At 39.1% G+C, this 27723-nt stretch overlaps 1 protein-coding gene across 1 annotated transcript in view; it reads left to right on the top strand.

The window, feature by feature from the left end:
- Window positions 1-27723, top strand: part of YTHDC2 (YTH N6-methyladenosine RNA binding protein C2) — a 42864-nt gene that overhangs the window by 1403 nt on the left and 13738 nt on the right. The window contains exons 3-21 of the mRNA XM_074931430.1: window positions 2987-3183; window positions 4941-5140; window positions 5723-5889; window positions 9217-9319; window positions 10895-11051; window positions 17515-17622; window positions 19237-19382; window positions 19774-19909; window positions 20271-20397; window positions 21477-21542; window positions 22492-22670; window positions 22845-22941; window positions 23028-23115; window positions 23204-23284; window positions 24212-24294; window positions 25611-25716; window positions 25844-25963; window positions 26323-26595; window positions 27109-27235. Coding sequence (XP_074787531.1) covers window positions 2987-3183; window positions 4941-5140; window positions 5723-5889; window positions 9217-9319; window positions 10895-11051; window positions 17515-17622; window positions 19237-19382; window positions 19774-19909; window positions 20271-20397; window positions 21477-21542; window positions 22492-22670; window positions 22845-22941; window positions 23028-23115; window positions 23204-23284; window positions 24212-24294; window positions 25611-25716; window positions 25844-25963; window positions 26323-26595; window positions 27109-27235 — 2561 coding nt within the window. The remainder of the gene's footprint in view (window positions 1-2986; window positions 3184-4940; window positions 5141-5722; window positions 5890-9216; window positions 9320-10894; window positions 11052-17514; window positions 17623-19236; window positions 19383-19773; window positions 19910-20270; window positions 20398-21476; window positions 21543-22491; window positions 22671-22844; window positions 22942-23027; window positions 23116-23203; window positions 23285-24211; window positions 24295-25610; window positions 25717-25843; window positions 25964-26322; window positions 26596-27108; window positions 27236-27723) is intronic.

Here is a 27723-nt window from a genome sequence, read left to right as displayed (position 1 = left end):
TCGTTCTCTGATCTGTACTTACTTAGGGAGTAAATGCTGCCCAGCACTGATTGTGTTGAATGTTTAGCTTGGTTTCAGAAGCTCTTATTGAAGCATAGTGCTGTTCAAGTTAAGTTGTGCTTTCAATGTGGTTTCTTCCAGTCTTGGCAGTGGTATAGCTGATTTTTGCCACAGATACCTGAGGGAATAAATTTGGCTCAACTTGTGTATCTTTGCGCCATGTTTTGGGAACATGGAGGGTTAGCCTTCTCAGATGTGTGCAGATGGTTAGCAGGAATGTGCTTGGGTTGTATGGTGCCTGTGCTTAACTGCTTGAATAGTGTTGTAAACACTGCTTGAATCTGTGTTGATTCTTTGTAGAGCTTTGTAAGCATCTCTGAGAAGCTTCCTAGTAGCTTTTCTGGTATTTTTGGTGGTTTTTTTCATAGAATCATAGAATATCTCAAGGTGGAAGGGACCCATGACAATCATTGAGTCCAACTCTCTGCTTCTTGTAGGACAACCTAAAAATAAACTGTATGAGTAAGAGCATCGTCCACATGCTCCTGGAACTCTGACAGGCTTGGTGCTGTGACCACTTCCCTGGGGACTCTGTTCCAGTGACCAACCATGTCTCAGTGAAGAGCACTTTTCTAATGCCCAGGCTTACCTTCTCTTGACACAGTTTCATTCCATTTCCTCGTGTCCTATCACTGGTCACCAAAGAGAGGAGGTCAGCACCTGCTCCTCTGCTGCCCCCCTTGAGGAAGTTGTAGACTGATGAGGTCACTCTTAGACTTCAAGTGACCTCAGCCACTCCTTTTAAGTTTTGTGCTTGAGGCCTCTCACCATCTTGGTGACCCTCCTCTGGACACACTCCCATAGTTTGATGTCATTCTTATATATAAACTGCACACAGTACTCGAGGTGGAGCTGCATGAGTGTTCAGGGTGACACAAAGTTTGGAGGATAGTTGAATTGAAATTTAAACAGCTGAGGAAAAATAGCAATATTCACCTGGGAAGACAGAAGCTGTATCTTCTTTTTCACTACCCTTTACTCAGCACTGGTGAGGTCACATGTGCAGTGCTGTGTCCAGTTCTGGGCTCCCCAGTACAAGACAGCCATGAACGTGCTGGGAAGAGTCCTGCAAAGGGCCATCAAGATGATGAAGGGACTGGAGCATCTCTTCTGGGAGGACAGGCTGAGAGAGCTGGGACTGCTCAGCCTGGAGAAGAGAAGGATCGGGGGGATCTCATCAATGTATATAAACACCTGAAGGGACAGTGCAAAGAGAGCAGAGCCAGGCTCTTTTCAGTGGTGCCCAGTGTCAGGACCAGAGGCAATGGGCACACACTGAAACACAGGAGGTTCCCTCTGAACATCAGGAAATACTTTTTCCTTGTGAAAGTGACTGAGCACTGGCACAGGTTGCCCAGAGTGGTGGATTCTCTCTCCTTAGAGATACTCAAAAGCTGTCTGGACATGGTCCTGTGCAACTGGCTCTTTGTGGCTCTGCTTGAGCAGTGGTTTCGACTAGATGACCTCCAGAGGTGCCTGCCAATCTCAATGGTTCTGTGGTTTTAAGTTGCTGAGATACGAACTACCAAAGACTGGGAGCAGTCACGTGAAGCATTGCAGTTTGCTTTTCCAATTCTGCCAACCTTTCCCTGCACATGCACACTCAAGTACTGTTCCAGCTTCAGTATTTTTGCTATTCTGAAATGTTACCTTGCATTGACAAGGAACTGAACCCAAGCCAACAACTTAGAAAGCATCCATGTTGGGATGGGTTGACCCTGGCTGACTGCCAGGTGTCCTGCCAGCTTGGTCTGTCACTCGCTTTCCTCAACAGGACATGGGGAGAAAATAGCATGGGGTCTCTCCCACAGGCTGAAGTTTCTTCAGGATAAACCGGCTCCACTGAGGTCTCTTCTGTGGGCTTCAGGGGATTCTCTCCTCCAGCACCTGGAGCAGTTCCTCCCCCTCCTTCTTCGCTGATCTTAGTGTCTGCAGGGCTGTGTCTCTCGCATTTTTTTTTCACTCCTTTGTTACAGCTGCTCTGCAGCGTTTTTTCCCTTTCCTAAAATATTACAGTTTCCACCACTGTGGCTGTGGGACTCAACTGTGCCCTGCAGTGGGTCTGTTGGAGACAGCCGTGTCTGGTATGGGGCAGCCCCGGCCGATCCTCACTGCTGGCACTTGGGTACCTGCAACCTGTACACATGCACCGCTACACCACCCCTGCCTGGGGCAGGGTACTGGTGGTGCCCTGTAGTGTGACCTTCTGCTCTTACTCTGAGAAGTCATTTTCTAAGTGTTGTTATGTCTTTGTAGGCCAGGCACAAGATAGTTGAGTTTCAAGCATATTTACAGCAGTTCTTTGCATTTCAGTGTCAATAGTTCAGTCTGAGAACAAATGGAGTGTTATTGTTTTAGCTCTAATTCTACATTGTAAATATTTGATAATGAACATCCTGGGAATCTGATTTGTTTTACTGGATTTCATTAAGGCTTGGAGTATCAATAGAAGGCTGCTTCTTTGTCTGTTATGTCTGTTTGTTGATTTTTAACCTCTAAATCTCTTTAATTAGTTTAGAAATCAGTTTTGTGTGATACCTCTCAATATTGATTGACAGAGTGATTGATGGAGCTGAATGTCTTTTGGGAAGCAAATGCAGTGATAGACCTCTAACAAAAGGGTAGCAAAACAGTGTTATATTATGGAGGCCTAATTGTAAGGTTGTGCTGGGCATAGTCATCCAAAGACTGCAGTTTCTGTGCTGCACTCCCTCGTATGAATAGAGGGTGGTTTTGATGGTGCGTATTGTGGATGCTTCTGTTATTTTGTGTGCCTTATGTAACACAGGACATTATTTGGAAGTTTCCAGTTATGACAATCTATTTGAAAATAATGTGACAGCCATCTTGCAAGAATTATGATTGTTACATACAGTTAAATAGGTTACTTATTTCTAAAACTTTTTTTTTTTTCCCCCCCTACCAGAAAAGGAGCAAATCGATACCTGACTGTAAGGAAGAAGAATGGATCAGAACTAACACATGCAGTAATGACTTGTTGCTTGGCTCCCAGTACAAAACGTGCCATTCAGAGTTTAATTTGGACTTTTCCTGTCACAATTAAGGAACGAACAGAACTTCTGCCAAAGACAGAGCGAGGAAATGCATGTGCTATTGAACTTGGTATATTCAGTGTGTCTTCTGATATTGACTTAAACAACACTGCTTAAAAAACCCCAAACAACCCACAACCCAGGCAGAAACCAAACCCCTTTCTATTCTGTCTCCTCCCCATCCCAACTGACACCCTCCCCCACACAAACCCATTAGTTTTCTTAGCTTTTAATTGCTCATGTAGGGTCTTTTAAAAGTGGTGTCGTGAGAAACTTAGGCAGTCGTGTCTCCCTTGTACGAAGTTACTTCTGAGTCTTTGAGTCAGTTCCAGTCAAATTTATTTGGAAGTACATTTCTGAAATGTGAGTTCCTACGAGTTCCATGAGGTGAGACGGAAGAGAGAAGTGTTACCGTGACTGCTGTATGAGAAAATGAGGCTGGCTGTTCAGAAATATACAGAAATTCATGTTCTTGGTAAAATAAGTTTATTTTTTGTTTTGTCGTCTTCTAAAATAGATTTGTTCCCTAAGAGACTACTATCTAGACTTCTTGATTTCTAGAATATGAAAGCGTTGACTGGAAGACAAACTTGTGATACGTTGCGGGGTTTTTTTAAACAGTGCTTTTAACATTGCTTTAGCAGTCATGAGTGTAAGAGTTGTGTTTCTGTATGTAAAGTTGGGTGTAGTGCAGAGAAAACACTTGTACTGGTATGCCTTGTTTCACAGGATATTTTTGATTTATGATGGTTTATGCTTTAAGTGCTTCCTTTGTTAGGTTTTTTTTTGGTTGTTTTGGTTGTTATTAAACAACCTATTAAGTATTGTTTAATGAACAGAGGGTTCATGTTTTAAGTGCTTCTTTTATCAGTTTTCTTTTTCAGTTGTTTCGGTAGTTTAATAGGCTTGTTTGATGAACAGAGGGAAACTATAAGTACTGAAAAGCGATTCCATAGGAATGTAAGGCATAAACTAATTAATAGTGTAAAATTTATCTTTCTTCTCCAGACTGGTTTTTTGGCTCTTTTAACTTGTTAGCCTGTGTCTGTCATGGTAAGAAAGTGCTTGTCATTTAATATATTAAAGTGTTAATCATATTGAATATGTGTAACTGAATTCACAGCAAGCTTTTCATTATTCTGGAAAAGAATTATTAAGGAATTATAAAGTAACTTTTACAGTACTGAATTTGAAGTAGTCTTTTCTGAAGATGTGCAGGTTCTTTGGCTACTTATTAATTGCTTTCTGATACATCATACTGTTCTGTGTGCATCCAGTGGTCTAGATACAGAATGATTTAAGGCAGATCTTACGGACTAGAGCATTAGGTTGTGCAAGGCTGACTGAAAGGAGGTCATAAAAGGCCAGGGAGGATGTGAAAGAAGGCATGTGGATCACAGTAATCTCAGCAGACACACTTGTCAGTTTGGAATAGTTTAAAGGTTTAACTATACAGTGAATATATCTAAGCAAGCTATGGAGGTATGAATGTGTAAGCATGATAACAAAGGCCAAGAAAGTATGCCAGGCTTGTTTTCTTGGTTTCTATTAATCTTTTTGCTATTCATGACCTTTTTTGACTGAGCAATGCACTGGGATAGTCTGTTTTTGTTCAGATTGTCTGTGAAAGTAATAACTCCTTTGAACAATATTTCAAGCACCGTAACAGGGTGTCTTACTATGAATAGGTCTTTTAAATGTGTGATGGGTTTGTCGCTATCTATAGGGATATATGTAAAGTCATGAATGATCATTTTTATATACAATTTTAAAGCAATGTTTTAGTGACCTTTTGTATCCATCTAAATTGCTAACTTCTCTTCACAGATAACAGAGAAGTGAACAAGACAAGTGGACGACTTAACAGTGGTGTTCCTCAGGTTCCAGTGAAAAGAGGGGAATCAGAGTTTGATTCCTTCAGGCAGTCACTACCAGTTTTTGAAAAACAGGAAGAAATTATTAAAATAATAAAGGAAAATAAAGTTGTTTTAATTGTAGGAGAGACTGGATCAGGAAAAACTACTCAAGTATGTTTCTTTAATGAAATAAAAAAATAACAGTATTTGTATGAAACTAATGCCAATTTTGTAATATTTATGTAAGAAGGGATTTCTTTATGCCAGTTTTAAGGCTTTTGTTTTCCTATTGTAGTCTTGTGTTCTAATTCACTTTCTTGAATTTGAAATACTAAGCCAGCAGATACTTACTAAAAGCGTAAATGATTCTGCACATTTTTCTGGTACATACCAGTTTTTCCTCAGTATAAAAAATTGCTATGATTTTATATAGCTCTTTTCCTTTTAAAGCTAGTTCTGTTCTTAGTATCTAGAGTAGAATATTGTTGTATTAAAAAGAAAGATTGCCTACAGGTATTTTTTTAAATAGATTTCTCTGAAGCAGGGGAGAGAAGCTTCAGCTTTTTTTTGGAAACAGATTAACCTTAAAATCAGAAATTTATTTTTCCTGCCTTTCTGCCCCTTCAAATAAGTTTGCAATGATAATCCTTTTGCAACCTGTGTAGTAATGAGACGCAATTAAATTGTTTCACCATGGTAAAAAAGCTATGACTTCATTAAACTAAAAAGTATGTTAAAACAATTTTTTTACAGATCCCTCAGTTCCTTCTTGATGACTGTTACGAAAATGGAACTCCCTGTCGTGTATTTTGCACTCAGCCAAGACGTTTGGCAGCTATTGCTGTGGCTGAAAGAGTGGCAGCAGAAAGAAGAGAAAAGATTGGCCAAACAGTTGGTTATCAGATCCGATTAGAAAGCAGGTACTAATGTTATTTCTTCAAGTTAATTGATCTTGTGTTGCTATCTTTATTTGTGTACATTTAAACTACAGTGTATTTGGCATACAGCCTAGTAAAAGATCAGTACGTAAAGTACAGGTAGGATATGTTATTTCAGGTAATGGTACATTTAAGAATGGAAAGGACAGTTTTCCTCCTGTATTTTGCAGTTACATGTGGTAAGTTGTCTTACATAAAAGTGAATTGCAGGTGCTTTTTCTTGATTTCTCTTTGGGGATGTGTTTGGAACTTTCAGATCAAGCCTATGCTTTCCTCTCCTGGTTTGTTTTTTTTTTTTTTGGTCCATACCTTTTATCATGTATAGATCCCCGAGTTCTGCTAACTTTGAAGACAGGTAGGAAGACCAGCATGCTGTAACAAATGCTATATAGTGAGAGTCGATAGGGGTCATAAAAGGGAAAAAAAGCAAAATTTTAAACTGAATGATGTTGAGCATTGTTTACCAATCTACTTTCAGCTTTTTCAATTTTTGTGTTTAAATTATTAAGTGATAGAAAATTAGAGATTCCTAGGTCACCTGAGGAATTTGTTCCTAAAATAGAGCAGAAATGCATGAAAGTCTGAAGATTATGTGCCTTTTCTATATTCTTTGAACTGCGTAGGTAATAGGATTTCCAGGAATGGGCAGCAGTTGGGATATGAATGAGAAGAAGATGGCAAATGGTATAGCTGGTTACATTGCTTATATGTATGAAAATATCACAGCAAATGAAAACTAATTGAACAACAAAGACAAATTAAAGAATTTGAGTATGTGTACAAGAGCTCAGAAAGAGAGCTAGTAAAGATGAATTGCAAATAAGGTGGATGATTAATGTGTGAAGGTATTACACTGGTTGAAGAAAAACAAAGGTATCAAAATTGAAGAATTACTGGAAGCAGTGCAAAAAACCCTGCTTAAAAAGAATTAACGGATTCACTCAGAAAGAACAAAAGGGAGAGATGGTACTATTTCCAACTCGGAAAAAAAAAATGTGCAGTGGAGGTGTCTTGTGTAACACAAGTCTAATTTTTAAGCTTTATTAATTATTAGACAGCAATGATGATTTCTATAAAGCTGTTGAAGAAGGGAGAAGAGTACAGATAGATATAGTAAAGCATTTACATCCTGGATGTGTTCTTGAATTTAATACATAGGAGAATTTTTGAAAGGAGGGATTCATTCCAAACTTGGAAAGAAATATGCATACAATAACTAGTCAGCTCATGTCTTCCAGAAAAGATACAGAGTAGGGAAACATTAATCACCTGTCCTATTCTTGACCCACAAGCCTTTCATGGTATCTTCTCTCCCCTGTCCATCTGAGGAGGGGCAGTGATGGAGTGGGGCACCTGGCAAATAGAAAGACTGTATAAGGCATATGCTGAAGAATTGCAACCCCGCATTCCAGGAGGAGATAGTCAGTGACCTACTGCATCACATGGACATACACAAAGTCTGTGGGACCAGAAGGGATACACCCGAGGGTGCTGAAGGAGTGGGATTTACCAGCAGTCCTGGCTGACCAGAGAGGACCTGACTGATTGGAAGTTGGCCAATGTGATGCTCATCTGGAATAAGGGCCGGAAAGATGATCTAGGAAATTACAGGCCTGTCAGCTTGACTTTGGAGCCCAGGAAGCTGATGGAGCAGCTCATCCTGAGTACCATCACACAACACATGGGGGACAACCAGATGCTCAGGCCCAGTCAGCATGGGTTTATGAAAGGCAGGTCCTGCTTGACAAACCTGATCTCCTTCTATGACAGGGTGACCTGCTTATTGGATGAGGGAAAGGCTCTGGGTGTTGTCTACCTTGACTTTAGTGAGGCTTTTGACACCATTTCCCACAGTATTCTGGCAAAACTGACTGCTCACACCTTGGATGGGCACACGTTTTGCTGGGTAAAAAACTTGTCTAGCTGGCCAGGCCCAAAGGGTTGTGGTGAACGGAGTTAAATCCAGTTGGTGGCCGGTCACGAGTGGTGTCCCCTAGGGCTCGGTTTTGGGGCCGCTCCTGTTTAACATCTTTACTGATGACCTAGATGAGGGGATTGAGTGCACCCTCAGTCAGTTTGCAGACGACCCCAAGCTGGGTGGGAGTGTTGATCTGCTCGAGGGTAGGGAGGCTCTGCAGAGAGACCTGGACAGGCTGGAGCCATGGGCTGAGGCCAACTGGAGGAGTTTCACTGAGGGCAAATGCCGGGGGCTGCCCTTGGGCCACAACAACCCCCAGCAGCGCTACAGGCCTGGGGAGGAGTGGCTGGAGAGCTGCCAGTCAGAGAGGGACCCGGGGGTGCTGATTGACAGCCGGCTGAACAGGAGCCAGCAGTGTGCCCAGGGGGCCAAGAAGGCCAATGGCATCCTGGCTTGTGTCAGCAATAGCGTGGCCAGCAGGGACAGGGAAGGGATCTTGCCCATGTACTCGGCACTGGTGAGGCCGCACCTCGATTCCTGTGTTCAGTTTTGGGCCCCTCACTACAAAAAGGACATTGAATGACTCGAGCGTGTCCAGAGAAGGGCAACGAAGCTGGTGCAGGGTCTGGAGCACAGGTCGTAGGAGGAGCGGCTGAGGGAACTGGGGGTGTTTAGTCTGGAGAAGAGGAGGCTGAGGGGAGACCTCATCGCCCTCTACAGCTCCCTGAAAGGAGGTTGCGGAGAGCTGGGGATGAGTCCCTTTAGCCTAGTAGAAAGCGATAGGACAAGAGGGAATGGCCTCCAGTTGCACCAGGGAAGGTTTAGACTGGATATTAGGCAGCATTTCTTTCCAGAAGGGGTTGTTAGGTGTTGGAATGGGCTGCGCAGGGAGGTGGTGGAGTCCCCATCCCTGGAGGTGTTTAAGAGTCGGGTTGACATAGCGCTGAGGGATATGGTGTAGTTGGGAACTGTCAGTGTTAGGTTAATGGTTGGACTAGATGGTCTTCAAGGTCTTTTCCAACCTAGATGATTCTGTGATTCTGTTTTTCTAAAGCAGTCCACACTGAATTTTCCATTAAATTAAACAACAAGGAGAGGTTCTCAAGGTTCAGTTTGTCTTGCTTATTTATTTATATAAATTTGAATTTCACTGTGTTAATTAGTCTTATTGTCTGAATTTTTGAAGCGTAAGCATTAAGATTCCTTAGGAGCTCTCTGAGGATAGGCATAGCTTGAAAACAAACAGCATGCATGAATTCCTTGGTATGAAAAAGGTAATTCCACTTCTGGTGAGCAGCTGTTCAATTCTTTAATTTTCAGTTAAGTAGTGGAAAACTAGAAGTTTTTAAATGGTGCAGAAAACGGAAATATCTTTATGAACTGTTCAATAGGGTTTCTCCAAAGACGCTATTAACATTTTGCACTAATGGCATACTACTGCGCACGCTAATGGCAGGAGACAGCACTCTATCAACTGTGACACATATTATTGTGGTAAGAATCCTGTTTTATTTCATGTGATGTGGAGCAGTATGTGTTGCTTGTTAATTGGAAGATGAGATCCTAGTTTTCTTTATTAGTTTGCTGAGCATTTAAGAAGGTTTTTTTTTTTTTTTGTTAGAATTTGACTTAACGTTAAAGACTTACTGGGTCTTTATTGTAGCATGTACCTTCTTTTTTATATATAATAATGTCTTATTTTAGGTTCATGCCAGTAATTCATTTTGGAATCATGATGCAGTTGTGGACAAAAGAGCTCTAAATTTTTCTGTACCTCCTCTGTCAGAAAGAAGATGAGCCTTAGGGAGGTTTATATAGATATGATTCAGTGTGTGTCAGAATTTCTTGTGCGGTTGAGATGAGCATGCATACAACCAATGTGATCAAGCAATGCCCATTTATTAAAGGATACACAGTAATTTGTAGACTACCATAAAGTACACATGCAGATACTTGATTGCTAATAGGCTAAAGCTACTTGTCCATGCGCCCTTTTGCCCTCTATGATTGGTCCCGGTGTGGTGTCCACGCGCCGTTCTCCTGCTGGACAAACATCTTGTTTTCAACAGTCAGGCTTCCTTATCTTTTTGCTGTGCACGCAGTTTCTCAGCCCTTTGGCCTTGCAGGTGTTCTTCACACCAGCTACAGCCTGTTGTTACAGTGAGGCCACTCGGTCTGGATCGCTCGTAATATGTCCATTGTTTTCCAGTCGTTCTTCCACATTTCTTGTATCACGTTCTTGTTTTAGCAGTACCAGGTTTGCAGTCCGTTTGTTTGCCAAAATGTTTTCAAGTTGAGTAGTCTCATTTTCAGCAAACTTGAGTTCATTTTTCATTATGTGAATATTCCTATCGTGGAGTTTTATAAGTCAGTGGAACCAGAATGTTTACTGAAAGATTAAGTTCTCCACTGCTGAAGACAGAAAAACTCATAGTAATTTTAGGTGCCTGCCTGTTTATCAAAATGAAAAAAAAGTGTGAGAATGAGTTTTACATTTTTGACTTCAGCCTCAAAATGTTGTATTTGGGTCCCTGCTTCATAAGTTCATAATATAAAACATACCAACATAGATGGATAATCAGACATGGGCCTTAACTGATGATAACCTTTGTGCATGAGTTAATGAATCTAAGCAATCTAACTTTTTTCTGATTATGTGATATCATACATTTCTTTACATGTTCATTGGTATGAAGTGAGAATTTCTTAAATTAAGATTTCTAGGATTTGTGGTTTGTGTCATTAATGTGAAAATGAGATTCAAATATAAGAATAAGAAAAGTTTCAGAAGTTCAGTTTAACCTATGAAATCAAGATATATGTGGTTTGTGCATTACCAGTGCAGTCTGCTCTGGTATCTTTATAAAACTTCTGAAATATTTTTTGACTTTCGATAGTTTTAAAAAAAAAAAATCCTTAAAGTAGACTTATACATTTTAATGTATCTGTTATGTACCAGCAAATTATATATTTTAGTTCTTAAAAAAGTTCATATTTGTGAAAAAATTATGATCTTGGTTCTGTGATGCTTATATATGTTGGTTTGTTTCTTTTTTCCTTTTGTTACAGGATGAAGTACATGAGAGGGATAGGTTCAGTGACTTCTTGTTAATAAAACTAAGAGATGTGTTGCAAACCCAGACTAATTTAAAACTAATTATTTCTAGTGCTGCTCTAGATGCACATCTCTTCATTAGGTATTTTGGAAGTTGCCCAGTAATACACAGTAAGTATTTATGTAAACTCTTAAATCTGAGTATACCTGACCAAGGACTTAGAGATCTTATTAAACTGTAGTGAACTTTACTGAGTAAGGGAACACGATAAATACACTGAGAGTTACAGCAATGCCTATTCTTTGTTTGTTCATTTTTGTTGTTTCTGCACCTACTTGAGAGTGAAGTGTTTTTATCACAGGAAGTTTCATAAGTGCAGGCATGTCTTCACCCCCTCCATGTTCAATTTATGAAGCAGGAAAAGGTTCTTAAAATGCTGATCATCATAGTGTTACAGACACTAAGGATCTACAAGAGTCTGATATGCATTAATTCATTACAGTAGATTCTAGTTCTTCTGGCCTCACAAATATTGCTACTGGTTACTGTGTTAAACACAGACAACTGCACCTGGTCACTTCAGAAATACAGTCCTGGGCAAATTGGGGTTTTGTGTTTTAATCACATGATTCTTTATTTTAAAGGAAATTATTAGCTGTTAGTCTATTGAAACATTGAGAAAAGACACGGTAGTTTATGTTCATTTATGTTCAGACTCAGTAATCTGCAGTTAAGTTTCATTTAAATGCAAAAAAACCTTACCATTGTTGTCTTAAGTTCATCTGATGTTTAGAGGTGAAACAGATTTGTGGGAGATTTGGTTTTTGGATGTTTTTTTGTTTCTTCTCTCTCCCTTGGCTTGCAGGTTTTCTGCATGGTTGACCTCTGGCACCCTGCAGTGCTCTTCCTTTTTCAACAATTATTTCTTAAGTATAACGTATTTTGTTTTATTGGATGAAGGAAAGTCTGTGGATGTTGTCTACCTTGACTTCAGTCAGGCATTTGACACCGTTTCCCACAGCATTTTCCTGGCGAAACTGACTGCTCACACCTTGGATGGGCACACCAGCAAAACATAAAGGTAAAAAACTGTCTGGATGGCCGGGCCCAAAGAGTTGTGGTGAACGGAGTTAAATCCAGTTGGTGGCCGGTCACGAGTGGTGTCCCCCAGGGCTCGGTTTTGGGGCCACTCCTGTTTAACATCTTTATTGATGATCTGGACGAGGGGATCAAGTGCACCCTCAGTCAGTTTGCAGACTACCCCAAGCTGGGTGGGAGTGTTGATCTGCTCGAGGGTAGGGAGGCTCTGCAGAGAGACCTGGACAGGCTGGAGCCATGGGCTGAGGCCAACTGGAGGAGTTTCACTGAGGGCAAATGCCGGGGGCTGCCCTTGGGCCACAACAACCCCCAGCAGCGCTACAGGCTTGGGGAGGAGTGGCTGGAGAGCTGCCAGTCAGAGAGAGACCTGGGGGTGTTGATTGACAGCCGGCTGAACAGGAGCCAGCAGTGTGCCCAGGTGGCCAAGGAGGCCAGTGTTATCCTGGCTTATATCAGAAATAGTGTGGCCAACAGGGACAGGGAAGTGGTCATACCCCTGTACTCACAGAATCACAGAATCATTCAGGTTGGATAAGACCCTTGGGATCACTGAGTCCAACCAGCAGCCCTATTCTACAAAGTTCTCCCCTACACCTTATCCCCCAACATGTCATCTAAACACATCCAGGGATGGTGACTCCACCACCTCCCTGGGCAGCCTATTCCACTGACTGACCACTCTTGCTGTGAAAAATTTTTTCCTTATGTCCAGCCTGAACCTCCCCTGTTGCAGTTTAAAGACATTTCCTCTTGTTCTGTCACTAATTACCTGTGAGAAGAGACCAGCACCAACCTTTCTACAATGTCCTTTCAGGTAGCTGCACAGAGTGATGAGATCTCCCCTCAGCCTTCTCTTCCTCAGACTAATCAGTCCCAGCTCCTTCAGTTGCTCCTCATAGGATTTATTCTCCAGACCCTTCACCAGCTTCATTGCCCTCCTCGGCACTTGCTCCAGCACCTTGATATCTCTCTCGTATTGAGGTGCCCAAAACTGGACACAATACTCCAGGTGTGGCCTCACCAGTGCAGGGTACAGGGGCACTATCACCTCCCTACTTCTTCTGGTCACACTATTTCTAACACAAGCGAGGATGCCATTGGCTTTCTTGGCCACGTGGTCACACTACTGGCTCATGTTCAGCTGCTTGTCAGTTCGAACCCCCAGATCCTTCTCTCCCAGACAGCTCTCCAGCCACACCTCCCCAAGCCTGTAGCCATGCAGGGGGTTGTTGTGGCCCAAGTGCAGGACCTGGCACTTGGCCTTGTTGAAGCTCATCCCATTAACGTTGGCCCACGGATCCAATCTATCCAAGTCTCTCCATAGAGCCTCCCTATCCTCATGCAGATCGACACTCCCGCTTACCTTGGTGTCATCTGCGAACTTACTGATGATACACTCTGTGTCCTTATCAAGATCAGCAGTAAGGATGTTGAACAGAAATGGTCCCAACACCGAGCCCTGAGGAACACCACTTGTGACCGGCCGCCAGCTGGATTTAGCTCCACTGACCACCACTCTCTGGGACCGTCCATCCAGCCAGTGCTTGACCCAGCAGACCTTTCGGTCATCCAGGCCATGGGTAGCCGTTTTTTCTATGAGAAATCTATGGGGAACAGCATTGAATGCTTTTTTGAAAATCCAGGCAGATAATATCCACAGCTTTTCCCTCGTCTAATAGTCGGGTCATTTTGTCATAGAAGAAGATCAGGTTTGTCAGGCAGGACCTGCCTTTCATAAACCCATGCTGACTAGGCCTGATCCCCTGGTTGTCCATTATATGACTTTTAATTGCACTCAAGATGACCTGCTCCATGACCTTCCCTGGCACCGAGGTCAGACTGACAGGTCTATAGTTTCCTGGATCGTCCTTTCTGCCTCTCCTGTAGATGGGTGTCACATTTGCCACCCTCCAGTCCAGTGGGACCTCCCCAGTCAGCCATGACTTCAGGTAAATCATGGACAGCAGCTTGGCGAGCACATCTGCCCACTCTCTCAGCACCCTTGGGTGTAACCTGTCCAGTCCCACAGACTTGTGTGCATCCAGGTGGTGCAGCAGGTCTCTGACCACCTCCTCTTCAACTGTGCTGACCTCATTCTGCTTCCCCTCCCCATCTCCAGCTCATGAGGCTGGGTGTGCAGGGAACAGCCAGTTCCACTGCTACAGACTGAGGCAAAGTAGGCGTTGAGCACCTCAGCCTTTTCCTCAACCTTAGTTACCATGTTTCCCTCTGCATCCAATAAAGGAGGGAGATTTTCCCTAATCCTCCTTTCGTCGTTAAAGGATTTATAGAAACATTTTTTATTATCCTTAACAGCTGCAGCCAAGTTGAGCTCTAGCTGTGCTTTGGCTCTCCTGATGTTCTCCCTGCATAACTTCACTACGTCTTTATAGTCTTCATGAGAGACCTGCCCCCTCTTTCAGAGGTCATAGATTCTCCTTTTGTCCTTGAGATCCAGCCAAAGGTCCCTGTTTAGCCAGGCCGGGCTCCTTCCCTGCCTGCTTGTTTTCCAGCACCCAGGAACAGCCTGCTCCTGTGTCTTTAAGACTTCTCTCTTGAAGTATGTCCAGCCTTCCTGGACTCCCATTTCCTTCAGGGCAGCCTCCCAAGGGATTCTGTCAGTCAGTCTTTTGAACAGGTCAAAGTTTGCCCCCTGGAAGTCTAAGGTGGCAGTTTTACTAACCCCTCCCTTTGTTTTTCCAAGGATTGAAAACTCGATCACCTCACGATCCCTGCACCCTAGACAGCCTCCAACATTTATCTCCCTCCCAAGCTCTTCCCTGTTCACCAGAAGCAGCTCCAGGAGGGCTCCTTCCCTGGTCGGCTCACTCACCAGCTGTGTGAGGCAGTTATCCTCCACACATTCCAGGAACCTCCTGGACTGTTCCCTCTCTGCTGTGTTGTGTTCCCAGCAGATACCCAGGAGGTTAAAGTCCCCCACAAGAACAACGGCAAGTGACCGCAAGATTTCTCCCAACTTTATAGAGAGCTTCCTCCACCTCACTGCTTTGGTTGGGGGGTCTATAGCAAACTCTCACAGCAAGATCTGCTTTATTGGCCCTTAACCTAACCCAAACACTCTCAACCCCGTCATCACTGTACTTGATTTCTGAGCTGTTGTAGCATTCTCTAACATACAGGTCCACTCCACTGCCTCTCCTTCCCTGTCTGTCCCTCCTGAGGAGCTTGTAGCCATCGACTGCAGCACTCCAGTTGTGTGAGGCATCCCATTACATTTCTGTGAGAGCTACTGTGTCATAGTTCTTGTGTTGCATCGTGGCCTCAAGCTCCCCCTGGTTGTTGCTCACACTGCGTGCAATGGTGTAGATGCACGTGAGATGAATGAATCCATCACCTTTTTGTGAATGTGGGCTCCCTTTCCTACCAGACCCTTCTCGGGTGCTTCCATGGTTTCTAAATATCTATCCCTTCTCTCAAATGGAATGGCAGAGGGAGAGCCCTCACCAAGATCCCTCAGCAGTCCACCATCCTTCAAGCTTTGGCATGCTTCCTTTGAGTTTATTCCTAACAGGCCTAGTTACCTCCCTTTTCCCCCCTCATATCTAGTTTAAAGCCCTGTCAGTAAGCCCTGCTAACTCCTGCCCCTCAATCCTTTTCCCCTCTCTAGGACAGCTGCATACCACCTGTCCCATTTGTTGCCAGCAGACCAGATGCCCTATAAACCTTACCATAGTCAAAGAACCCAAAATTCCAATGGTGGTACCTGTCTCTGAGCCATGTGTTAATCAGATATGTTTTCCACCCTCTCAGTGTTTTTCTCTTCCCCTTGAGGGATTGATGAAAATACCACCTGATCTCCCAAGCCTTCAACTAGCCACCCCAGTGCTTTGAAGTAATTTTATAGTGACTTTAGACTTCTCTTTACCACCTCATCATTACCTGCCTGGATAACTAACAAACAGTAGTAATCAGAGGGCTGCACCAGAGCAGTGACACTGTCAGGTGTCACTGTCAGATGATCTTCAGAGTCTTTTCCAACCTATATGATTCTGTGATTCTGTGAAAATAAGCTTTTGAGAGAAATGTTTTCTTTTCAAAACAATCAAGTAGACTGTCTGCATGTCAGTCTTTTTTTTAAGAAGCTTCACAGTTCTAGGACTGGATCCTACCCATGGGTAGGATCACATTTTTTAGAATTGTCTTTGCAAATTGTTGGTTTATTTTAGTGAATGTTCCTGAAAAAGAAATCTTTTTTTTTTTTTTTTTTAACAGATAGAAGTGCTTATTTCTAGTTCCCAGTTCTGAATTTCTGCCTAGTAAAATAAGGCTCTTGTTGGAGGCAGGAATACGAAAATTACACATGATTTAAGTGTTTCCCAATTTTATTTTTTTTGAGAGGTGAAACCTCAGTTTCAATTGTGTGGCTTTCCAGTTTACTCTTCTTGTATCTTCTTGTTCATTTAAATCAATATGTTTATTCAGGAAATTTTGATTACAGTATCTTTCTCCAGTTTACCTCAGTGATCATACTGTGATCACATACTAGTCTTCACAGGCTAATCACAGTAAAGACATGTTCCTTTTTCCATTTTGGGGAATTTAAGAATTACAAAAAGAGGGTTTAGATAATTCTCTGTTAATGTAATGAAAAAAATTTGATCCTTCTTCAACAATATACCTGACAAAATCCTGATCACAGAAACCAACATTTGATACTTGTGAGCTCCTATAGTACACAGCAATCAGTCGTGGAAGACTTCCTCCATGGCAGCTGCTAAACATATGTGAATTGTAGCTTGTTCTTTCTGGAGCATAGAAAAGTCCTTGGTGATTAAAGCTCAGCTATGGAAAATGTCTGCTAAAGGACCAGAAATTAAAGTCTAGAGATTTTAATTCTTGTGATAAAGAATCCTTTAATGTCCATAAATAAGCTCTAGATAACAGTGGTACTGAAGAAGAAATCAGCGTAAATGATTAGGAGATAAAGACCATTGGAATGTTTCTTTTATCAGGAAGTATTCAGTAAAGAAAGCCAACTTTGGCTGAAGCGATTGAGCAAATAGAGGGATGTCCCTCTCCTCATATACTTCTCAAGAAAAAATGTTGTTTAATACAAAGGTAGCCATATGCTTGTGGTATCTTGCACTAAAGCTGTACTAATTGCTGTTATATTTTGTAATCCGGATGCTAGTCTTACACAGTGAATTCATTTTTGTAACCCTAAAAAACAATGGCTTTTTTCTTTTTCTCCTTTTAATAAAATTGCAATTAATAGCTGTTAATCTTATGAGCATGTCTTGCTACAACAACACTTAATAGAGTTGAAAAGGATAATGAAAAGGAAGGTACCCAAGGTAATCCAAATGTTTTCTTTTGTGGCCTCCTAATTTTAAGAAAATAAACTCCAGCATAGATAACTCCTATAAGACTTTTCAAGGAAAGTAGTAAGTCCTTCAATCAGACCCAAATAATGTTTAATTCACTTTTTGTGTCTACAAAAATGCTTTTTTAAAATTAAGGTTATAAATTAAGCTAAGGAATACCTAATATTTTATGAATTATTTATACTTTCAGTACAAGGAAGACCTTTTGAAGTTAAAGAGATGTTTTTGGAGGATATTTTACGAAGTACTGGGTATACAAACAAAGAGATGGTGAAGTACAAGAAAGAGAAGCAGCAAGGTTGGTGGAATTCTTAGTTGTTAGGGTTGGCAATAAGTCTAATGACTGAACAACTAAATAGGATGATTGTTAAAATTCCAAAGTCAGAATATAAATGAGACATGATTAGATGACAGCAAGTATCTTTAAGCTCTCAGTGTTTACATTATTGAAGTAGATTATGTAACTTTAAAAAAATATATAATGGTTGCATTCAGTTTGCTTTCAGTTGATAAATGTTATATTTTTTCAGATGATTAGAGTTGCATATAATTGCAGGCTTTGACCATATGAAAGCTATAGAAGAGAAGACACTATGTGCTGGCTTTTGGGTACAGATTAGTGTGAAGAGGGCAGGATTTTATATGTCTTGCACAGAAGTGGTTCCTGTTAGTAACACTTTCCACAACATTCTTCAGATGTGGATGTACTTAATATATGTAGGCCTGAAGCATTAACACCCTTGGACTTAATATAGTTGCTTTTCAGTTAAGTAGATATATTATTTGAGAAGTTTTCTTGGCAGTTGAAAGTAATGATCCTAGTATGTATTGAAAAATAAAAGAAAAGGCAAACCCTAAAGCTATAACATACAATCCTAACTATACATTTATCACAGTGTAAACACCACACAGCTGCTTGCTCACACTCTCCCACCCCTGGGGAATGGGGCAGAGAGCTGGAGGGGTAAGAGTAAGGGGACTCATAGGTTGAAATAAAAACAAATTAATAATGGAAGTAAAATAAAATCATTATAATAATGCTGATAGTAGTAGTAGAAAATACAAATGACTAATGCACAATGTGATTGCTTACCACCTACTGACTGATGGCCAGCCCACTCCTGGCTAGCCATCCCAGGGAAGAGAGAATCCTGAAACCACAATCCTGGAAGCCAGAGTGAGCTTCCCGATCAGTCCTCATCTATATACTGAGCATGATGTTAGAAGATACAGAATATTCCACTGGCCAGTTTGGGTCCATTGTTTTGATTCTGCTTCCTCCCAGTTTCTTGTGTACCTGTGTACTAGCAGGACATGAGAAGTTGAAAAGTCCTTGATTTCTTAGCAACAATTAAAAATATCAGTACATTATCAACATTTTTCTCATATCAAATCCCATAGTGAATCCAAACCACAGAACTATTCTAGCTACTAAGAAAGGAAAAAAACCCCAAGCTTTATCTCAGCTGAAACAAGAGTATCATCTCTGATCAATGTGGATAAAAAGGTTCAGTTAAGGCACTGGTTTCTTCTACTTGTATGCAAAAATTATTTGTTACTTGAAGGCACTATATCACTTCTTTTTGGTATTTCACTTCTGGAGAAAGATCTGGACTGAGAATTGTAGTAAATATTTACTTAGGAACCTCATTTGAATGCACTAAATTGGAATACAGGAGACTTCGGGGGTTAAGCACCCAAATAGTATTTTTTTACCTTGTTCTTATAGTGGATGTTTGCAATGGTGTCCTTAATCACGGAATTTATATTGGACTGGTAACTGTTCTAGATTAAATAGAAGAGCTTGAATAGGTAAAACTTTGTGACTTGAGATAAATATTTTTTGTAATTGAAAAGAATGTATAATTAAGATGACTGAAGAACTTTTTTGGAAATACTTTATGCATTCTAGAAGAAAAACAGCAGAGCACTCTTACTGAGTGGTGTTCTGCTCAAGAAAATAATAGCAAACCGGAATCTCAGAGACAGAGATCTGTTCCAAGTGCTGAAGAGTATAATCTGTTGGATGATGGTGGTGACACAGTATTTAATCAACTGGTAAGTTTTTCCTTTTGTTGGAAGAGATGTTTAAATCTGTGTTGAATTATTGCTATCCATTTAAAAACTATTTTCTAATTATATTATTCCCGTAGAGTTTCTAGAAGGATATTAACGTATTTCAAAACATTACTTTCTTTTATTAGCATGAACTGCTCTAGATAAAAGTGTACTTTTGATTTATGATGGTTATATATATAACTTTTGTTTAGATCAGATGGCAGGACTGCTGTTTAAAATACTTGCATATGATACGATAAATGATTTAACAGGTATCTGACTGCTGTATTTCTGGTTGTTTGGAAAAATTCAAATTCTTTGAGTCTTATATATGAGAATAAGGGCAACTCTTTGAAGAGATTGATCTTTCAGTACTGTTTTTTCTCTTCAGACTGAAAAAGATGCAAATTGCCTTGAGCCATGGCTAATAAAAGAAATGGATTCTTGTCTGTCTGACATCTGGTTGAATAAAGATACTGATTCCTTCGCTCAGGTGTTCCATCTCATTTTAACTGAGAATGTCAGTGGTAAGTTTCTCATCTTATTACCTAAGAAAAAAACAACCATAAAATGACTTGAATTTCTGTTGCTACATTATCTCCAGTTTCAAATGTTGTTACTTTTGGATTCTGATGCCAGCTGAAAATTGAATAGGGTTAGCAAATTTAATGAGTTTGTAGTTTGTTGTTGCTGTACTTGTTTTGAAGTATTGACAGATATGAGAATACATTTATAAACTCCTTAAATTCACATGAATTGACTGGTGGGATGAAGTGAAGAAACAAATTCTCTTTGTGCTGGGAAAGTTATATTCATAATACATTTAGATGAAAAAAATAACATTTTTATTGGTTTTGGTTAATTTATTTTTTGTTTTGTACTTATCAGTTGATTATAGGCACAGTGAAACCAGTGCGACTGCACTAATGATTGCTTCAGGGAGAGGCTTTCTGAGTCAAGTAGAACAACTGATCAGTATGGGAGCAAGTATCCACTGCAAATCATCCAATGGCTGGTAAAAACAAACAGATAAACTGAAAGTTAGATCTGTTTGTCCATATACATATGAGAGAGAAATTTCTGTAACATCTAAAGTAATTTGTTAATTTACCAGATTATTGTAAGCCCTAATATGTTTTGAAATTTAAACAATTTCTAACTTGTGTTTATCACATTCGTTTCTGTAATTTCTAAATAGAATTCTTAATGAAACAGTATTGACTATGGGTTATATACTCTTGGTTTCAGTGAGTTTGATGTAACACACTATTTAGAAGGAAAATTGGAATTTTTCTCACTGGATTGATTGAATTAGACCCAAAATGTTTGGCAGCTCTTACTGTAAGAGAGTAACCTATATTAGATTTAAAAATAGTATATTACAAGTGCAAAGATCTTTGCTGTGTTATATCCATAAATATGTTGTATCATGTAAAAATATTTGTGAATCTGTAAGAATTCAGGTTTTTATGGTCATGAATTGTGTCTTCATATAAACAGGGAGCTATAGTAAATAATTATAATATGGAAAAATAAGACTTAGGATTCTAGGGGTCTGATAATTGGTACTACCACTTGAAAAACTTGGGAGGAAATGCAGTTCAAAAGGAAAACAGAGTGAACTGCATTGTGAGGAGGGCAACTTCTGTACGACATTAAAAAGCCCTGTGTTTTCACACATTTTGGAGAAAAAACATCTGGGTTGTGAGTTCTGAGGATGATTCGAAGGAATAAAGGGTATTGCAAAAAGACATGGCTTATCTCTGCACGTTGATGTTTGTTTTTTGAATCAAATTTCCTCATCATTCCCTTCTATCTATTTGCCTGTACTTATGTGTAAAACAGGGATTCTTTCTTGGTGAAGAATTGCAGTTAAAAATCATAGCTATTACACCTGTTAAAAATCATAGCTATTACACCTGTTCATGCACTTCAGAATGCGAAGTTGCAGATCCAGTAAAACCAGCACTTAATAAGCAATAATGCAGAAACTGATAGAAAAATACAGTGTCAGTTGTCTCTTCACATAATGTGCTATTCATGTGTATCTTTTGAAGTGAGAAATTTATGAAGATTTTTATGCAACTCTTTTAGGATGGCTTTGGACTGGGCTAAGCGCTTTGGACAGACAGAGGTTGTTGACCTCTTGGAGTCATACAGGTAAGCTGTAATACTTTGCAGAAACAGTTGTATAACATGATGAAGGAAAGTTTGTTCTGTTACCTTTTAATCAGAACAGATTTAAGCTTTTTATGCTAAAGCTTTATGCCTAAATAGCAAGATTTATTTGAGAATAAGAATATTTTGGAAACAGTTACTTTAAAAAAAGTTTGTCTTCAGTATCATAGTGATTGTGTTTGCACAACTCCTAGGATAAATATAGTTCTAGTGGTGTACGACTTCTTTTATATTATTAGCGTTTATCATCTTGATATGGACATTCCTATCATTATGTATCTAGTCAGGAAATTATTACAGTAACTTGAGTAAATATGCAGAGGAAATGCTGATGCCCTACCATGTACCATTTTAATTTCAGATGCTTATTTTGGAAGCAAGTCTGTTGTGTTTTTATCTGTATATTGTTGATACATGATAGCCATATTAAAGAGGCTTTGTATGAGTATCACATACACTAGGCCATTCAAGCACTGTTTTTTGATTTACCCTCTAGTTATCATAGTTTAGTTATAATTTTGTAGAGATGTATACTATTATAATTTCTCTTAGTGTAGTTTCTGTTAGTGTAGTACCTGCTTAACTGTTATGATAGGGAAGTTTTTGGAAAATATGTTTCTTTTAAATATTTTTTCTTTAACAGATGAACAAGTAGTGTCTATATACTTAGAGTTCTGTCACATTTGCTTAAGGCTGTGTTTCAATGAAGTGTAATAAAGTTAATGCTAGAAATTGAAATCACATGCTTTGCTGGGTTAACACTTAAATCAGTGAACAATAATAGTATTGTGGAGGTGCTGTTCTGCTACACTTTAAAATTTAAATTTGAGACAAGTATTCTTGTTGGTCTTGATCTAAATTAGAGTTGATGGCTGAATGCAAACCTGAAGCAAACAGTCTTGACTTTGGCCTGTGTATTTGTATATTGTAGTGCTTCAGTGGAATTTGGAAATCTGGATGAAAGTTCCCTGGTCCAAACAAGTGGCAGTGACCTTAGTGCAGAGGACAGAGAACTGTTGAAAGCCTATCATCACAGTTTTGATGATGAAAAAGTGGATCTAGACCTGATTATGCACTTACTTTACAACATCTGTTGTAGTTGTGATGGTGGTAGGTATATACACAGACTCCAAATAAATTACTGTTGATTCAGCTTCTGATGAAGTGTGCTGTCTTTTCAGTAATACCAAGCAGGTAAAACCTTCTAAGTGCTAGTATATGCAGTACTGACATGTCTTTGAAGTGAATTTTCTGTTTAACTCTGGAAACCAACTTCTTTTTAAGGAGCGGTTTTAATATTTCTTCCTGGATATGATGAGATAGTTAGCCTGAGAGACCGTATTCTTTTTGATGACAAGAGATTTGCTGATAATGCTCACAGGTAAAACCTCTAGTTTCTATAGTTGTCTTGAGTTTTTTATTATTTCTCTTGAGGATCCTTAAAATGTACTCTTTGTCTTGCATTAGATACCAGGTTTTCATGCTTCATTCAAATATGCAGACTTTGGATCAGAAGAAGGTACTTAAAAGTCCACCTGCTGGCGTCCGCAAAATAGCAAGTATCAGAGGACTTTGTCAGATGTTGTATTGATTTATTTTGCCTTTGCTTCTACAGTTACTATAGTTTGTTGGTTTTATTGCAGATTCTTTCTACCAACATTGCAGAAACCAGCATAACGGTCAATGATGTTGTGTTTGTTATTGACTCAGGCAAAATGAAAGAGGTATGATTGGCTTAAACTTTCTTTGGGAAGTAAAATTCTTAGTGTTATTTTAAAATACATAAATTTTGGAGAACTATTTTTTTATAGTAGGCTGAGAGCTAGTGCATGTCAAGCATAAAACTCACTGAGAAATGTTAACATCCATTTTATGACAAATACTTAAATAGCTAACTGTTTAAAAACCCTGGAAAAGCTATTGCATGGTGATATATTGATAGATTTTTGTTATTATTTTTTAAATTTAGTATTCCTATTTGATTTTCAAAACAAATTCATCAGTATGGACTGCTATCTTCCTGAGACTTACAGAACACCACAAGTTTCCTTTGTCCTACTATTCTATCTAGCCCAAGTCTAATCTATTAAGTTTTTAAGCGTTGTTTCTGATGTGTTGAATGCCCATTCCATAATTACTTGCTCAAGAAAGTAAGACGACATAATGAGGCAGTTTAAGACCTAGTATATGATTTAGAAAATTTCTACAAAAATTTTCACACCAAACTTCTGAAGTTTTCATGGCAATACATGGTAATACATTTTTTTTGTCATTTTGCATCAAATATAAGAAAATGTGGACATAATTTCCAGGTGGGACAAAGAGGAAAACTTTATTCAATATAATAACATATTTTTGCTTAGCTTGTGATACCACAAAATATAATCCATGCCTTTTATTGACTTATAATTACCTGTTGACTAGAAATATTTAATTTAGAAAAACGTATAGCACAAAGATACTGCAAAGGAGATAGCATAACTTCATGTTAAAAACTAAGTACCTTAAAACATGCCTTTGTGCCAGAAGCTGCTGGTGCTTATTATTTAATTTTTTTAGACAACTTCTGTTGATGATGTAAATCATTAGTAACTTTTATTTCATGTACTCTATTCAATCTTGATTTTATGATCCTTACTTTGCTTTTATAGAAGTCTTTTGATGCACTGAGTTGTGTTACAATGCTAAAAATGGTGTGGATTTCAAAAGCCAGTGCTATCCAGAGAAGAGGCAGGTAATAAAATGCTTTATACTGAATTTTATTTTGCAGTTATCCACCATCCTGTATGTTGAGGATAAGCTGCATAATGTAATAGCAGCCACAGTGGGTCATGTTACTAGCCTAGTTCAGTATTGTACTGGACAGTGGCCAGTGCTAATGCTCTGCAGAAGAGTAAGGGTCAGCATATTCCTTAGAGTAATTTCCCAAGTTGCAGAAAAGTGACAGTTGGAAGTTTCCCGAAGTTTACATTAGGTCTAGTTTGTTACCCTCCATGAACTTGTTCTTCCTCTCTCCCATGTAGCACCAGCAGCCAGTGTCCAGTAAGGTGTTTTGCAACTTACTTATGGGTAAAGGGCTGCCTATTGCTAGTTTTTAATTGATGCCCCTTCATCCCTATATTAGAAGAAACATTGAGCAGTGATTCCTTATTAACATTCTCCAAACTATTAATGACTTAACAGGCTTTTATCCTGTTCTTTCCAACACTGGGTGAGGATTAAGAGAATATGTAGCAACAAAAACCTATGTTTGGTGATACGATATTGGCATTAACTTGTAGGAATTTGAGTGTGAATCTGAGCATTTGCTGTCTCTGTCCCATCACTCACAAGTTTTTTGGTCTTCATTCTGCCTTTTACTCCCAGAGTAACTTCCAACTGTTTGAGGGATGTGGAGAGGAAGAAATGAAGTTTCTAACTTTTATTTCTTACATCAAAGGACAATTGAGATTTGGATTGATCTTAAGTTAGCAAAAATCCCACATCATTTTATTTTTAGATAGGTCTTATTTTTGCTTCTCCAAAACACTTTCAGTGTTGGTGTAAAATTAAAATAACAAATTTCCATACTATCAAAAATAATCCATGTACTGGAACACTCTTACGTCATGTGTAGGACTTACACTTAACAATTATCTTTTTCTTAGACCTACTTCTACATTTCCATTCTATGTTTGTGTGTATTTTAATTTAATTTTATTTTATTTTACTTTTACTACACTTTACACTTTACACTTTACACTTTACACTTTACACTTTACACTTTACACTTTACACTTTACACTTTACACTTTACACTTTACACTTTACACTTTACACTTTACACTTTACACTTTACACTTTACACTTTACACTTTACACTTTACACTTTACACTTTACACTTTACACTTTACACTTTACACTTTACACTTTACACTTTACACTTTACACTTTACACTTTACACTTTACACTTTACACTTTACACTTTACACTTTACACTTTACACTTTACACTTTACACTTTTATATAAATTCTAATTTTCAACAACTTCCCGTATTTTATTTTCAAGGGCTGGGCGCTGTCAGCCTGGAGTGTGCTTTCGTCTCTTCAGCAGGCTCCGATTTCAGAGTATGCTGGAATATCAGACTCCAGAACTTCTAAGAATGCCACTTCAGGTGCACGTTAGAAATGATAACTTTTAAAAAATGTATTATCATCAAACCATGCTTTTAACTCCAAAAAACTGTTTGCTTTTTTCTTCCCCCCAATCTTAACAATCCTTTTCTACTTTTTAACTTGCAGGAGCTTTGTTTACACACAAAACTTCTGGCTCCAAGTAATTGTTCAATTGTTGACTTTCTTATGAAAGCTCCTGATCCTCCACCAGCTTTAATTGTGAGAAATGCTGTGCAAATGCTTAAGGTCAGCAAAGGATTAGATTTAGACGGGAATTGTATTTCATTCTATATTTGTGGTGTGGCAACATATCTTACTGAGTTTTGTTTATACTGAGACTGTTCACTTACTTAAGGATGCTTTACAGTTGTTGGTGTTGTCTATTTTTCATTTTGCATGTGTGTATGTATTTTTTCCATGTTATGTGGAGAGAGTGCTTAAAAATCTTTTCTCGAATTGTTAAGAGTTTGACTTGCTTTATTAGTATATAGGAACAAGTCTAGTTAATGTCCAGTATTCACATCCTTTCTGCTTTTATCATAAATTAATTTTATCCACTTCCCCCTTCCCTCCCCCCTTTTCTCTTTTTTTGTTTTTTTAAACAGACAATAGATGCTATGGACCCTTGGGAAGATCTCACTGAACTTGGTTATCATCTCACTGAATTACCAGTAGAGCCCCACCTTGGTAAAATGGTGTTGTGTGCTGTCGTTTTGAAGTGCCTGGATCCTATTCTTACTATTGCTTGCACTCTTGCATATCGAGACCCTTTCGTCCTACCTACACTAGCCTCTCAAAAGCGTGCAGCCATGCTGTGTAGAAAACGTTTTACTGCAGGAACGTTTAGTGACCATATGGCGCTTCTCAGGGCTTTCCAGGTATTATTTCATGTTCAGAAAGAGTACTAATCACAGTAGATCATATATCAAAGTAAATGATGTACCAGTCAAGTTGGGTGTAGAATGATAGACTATATTAAGTCCTTAGAGAAGAATCTTTATTTTTGCCAGTTGACTTTCTGGTTATTGGACTCATAAATCTGTGAGGGAAGACTTTTTGTCAGATTTTTTGTTTATCCTTCCAAACCTGGTTAAATTCTGAATGTTTCAACAAGGTGCCACTTTATATTCTGCTACACTGATAACTTAAAATAATGATCTTAACATAATCTTTATAATAACTAAATGATCTTAAAATAACATAATGATCATTATGTTAATTTAGGGAATGGGTATTAATAATTTAGTACTTAACCAGGAAAAAAATCTGGTTTGATACATTTCCATTCATTCAGAATGGTTTTTGCCTTTGTTTTATCAATGTAAATGTGCATTTTTAAAAAGTGCAAAAAATCAAATTCATAGATAAGTGTAAACAAATATTCTTTATAGGCATGGCAAAAGGCACGTAGTGATGGCTGGGAGAGAATCTTCTGTGAAAAGAACTTCCTGTCTCAAGCCACAATGGAAATCATTGTAGGAATGCGGACACAGTTGCTTGGCCAGCTTAGAGCCTCAGGTAAATAGCTTGGAAAAAATTTTAACATCGTTTTGGAGTCAAATATATACTTAGTACAAGTGTATACCAGTTGTAATGAGGAGTGCTCACTGGTATAAATTTGGTTCCTTAATTTGAAACAGACCAGTACACATTTGTGCTGGGCATGGTGCAGAAGCTGGAGGAAGTGTGGTTGGGGAGCAGCTAACTGAAAGTGCCCTGATTGTTTGATATGTCACTGGCTTTCACTGTGAGATACATTTCTTGAGATTTGTATGTTCTAATAAATTATTTCCATAGGAAATGTCTTTGTGTTGTAACGAGTAGTTCTATCCTTTGTTAGTAACCTCTTATCAGGAAGGATTTCAATATAATGGTGTCTTCTTGGTGCTGTTAACGCTGGTAGTGGTGAAAAAATGCAAAAAATTTGCAGTTTATTTCTTTTTTTCAAACTCTTTGAGAAGCAAAGAAGTATATATGAAATACAAGCAAATATAACACATTTTGTC

Source organism: Athene noctua, chromosome Z, assembly GCF_965140245.1.
Source record: "Athene noctua chromosome Z, bAthNoc1.hap1.1, whole genome shotgun sequence".
Lineage (NCBI taxonomy): Eukaryota > Metazoa > Chordata > Aves > Strigiformes > Strigidae > Athene > Athene noctua.
This window is presented reverse-complemented; position numbering and strand designations above follow the sequence as displayed.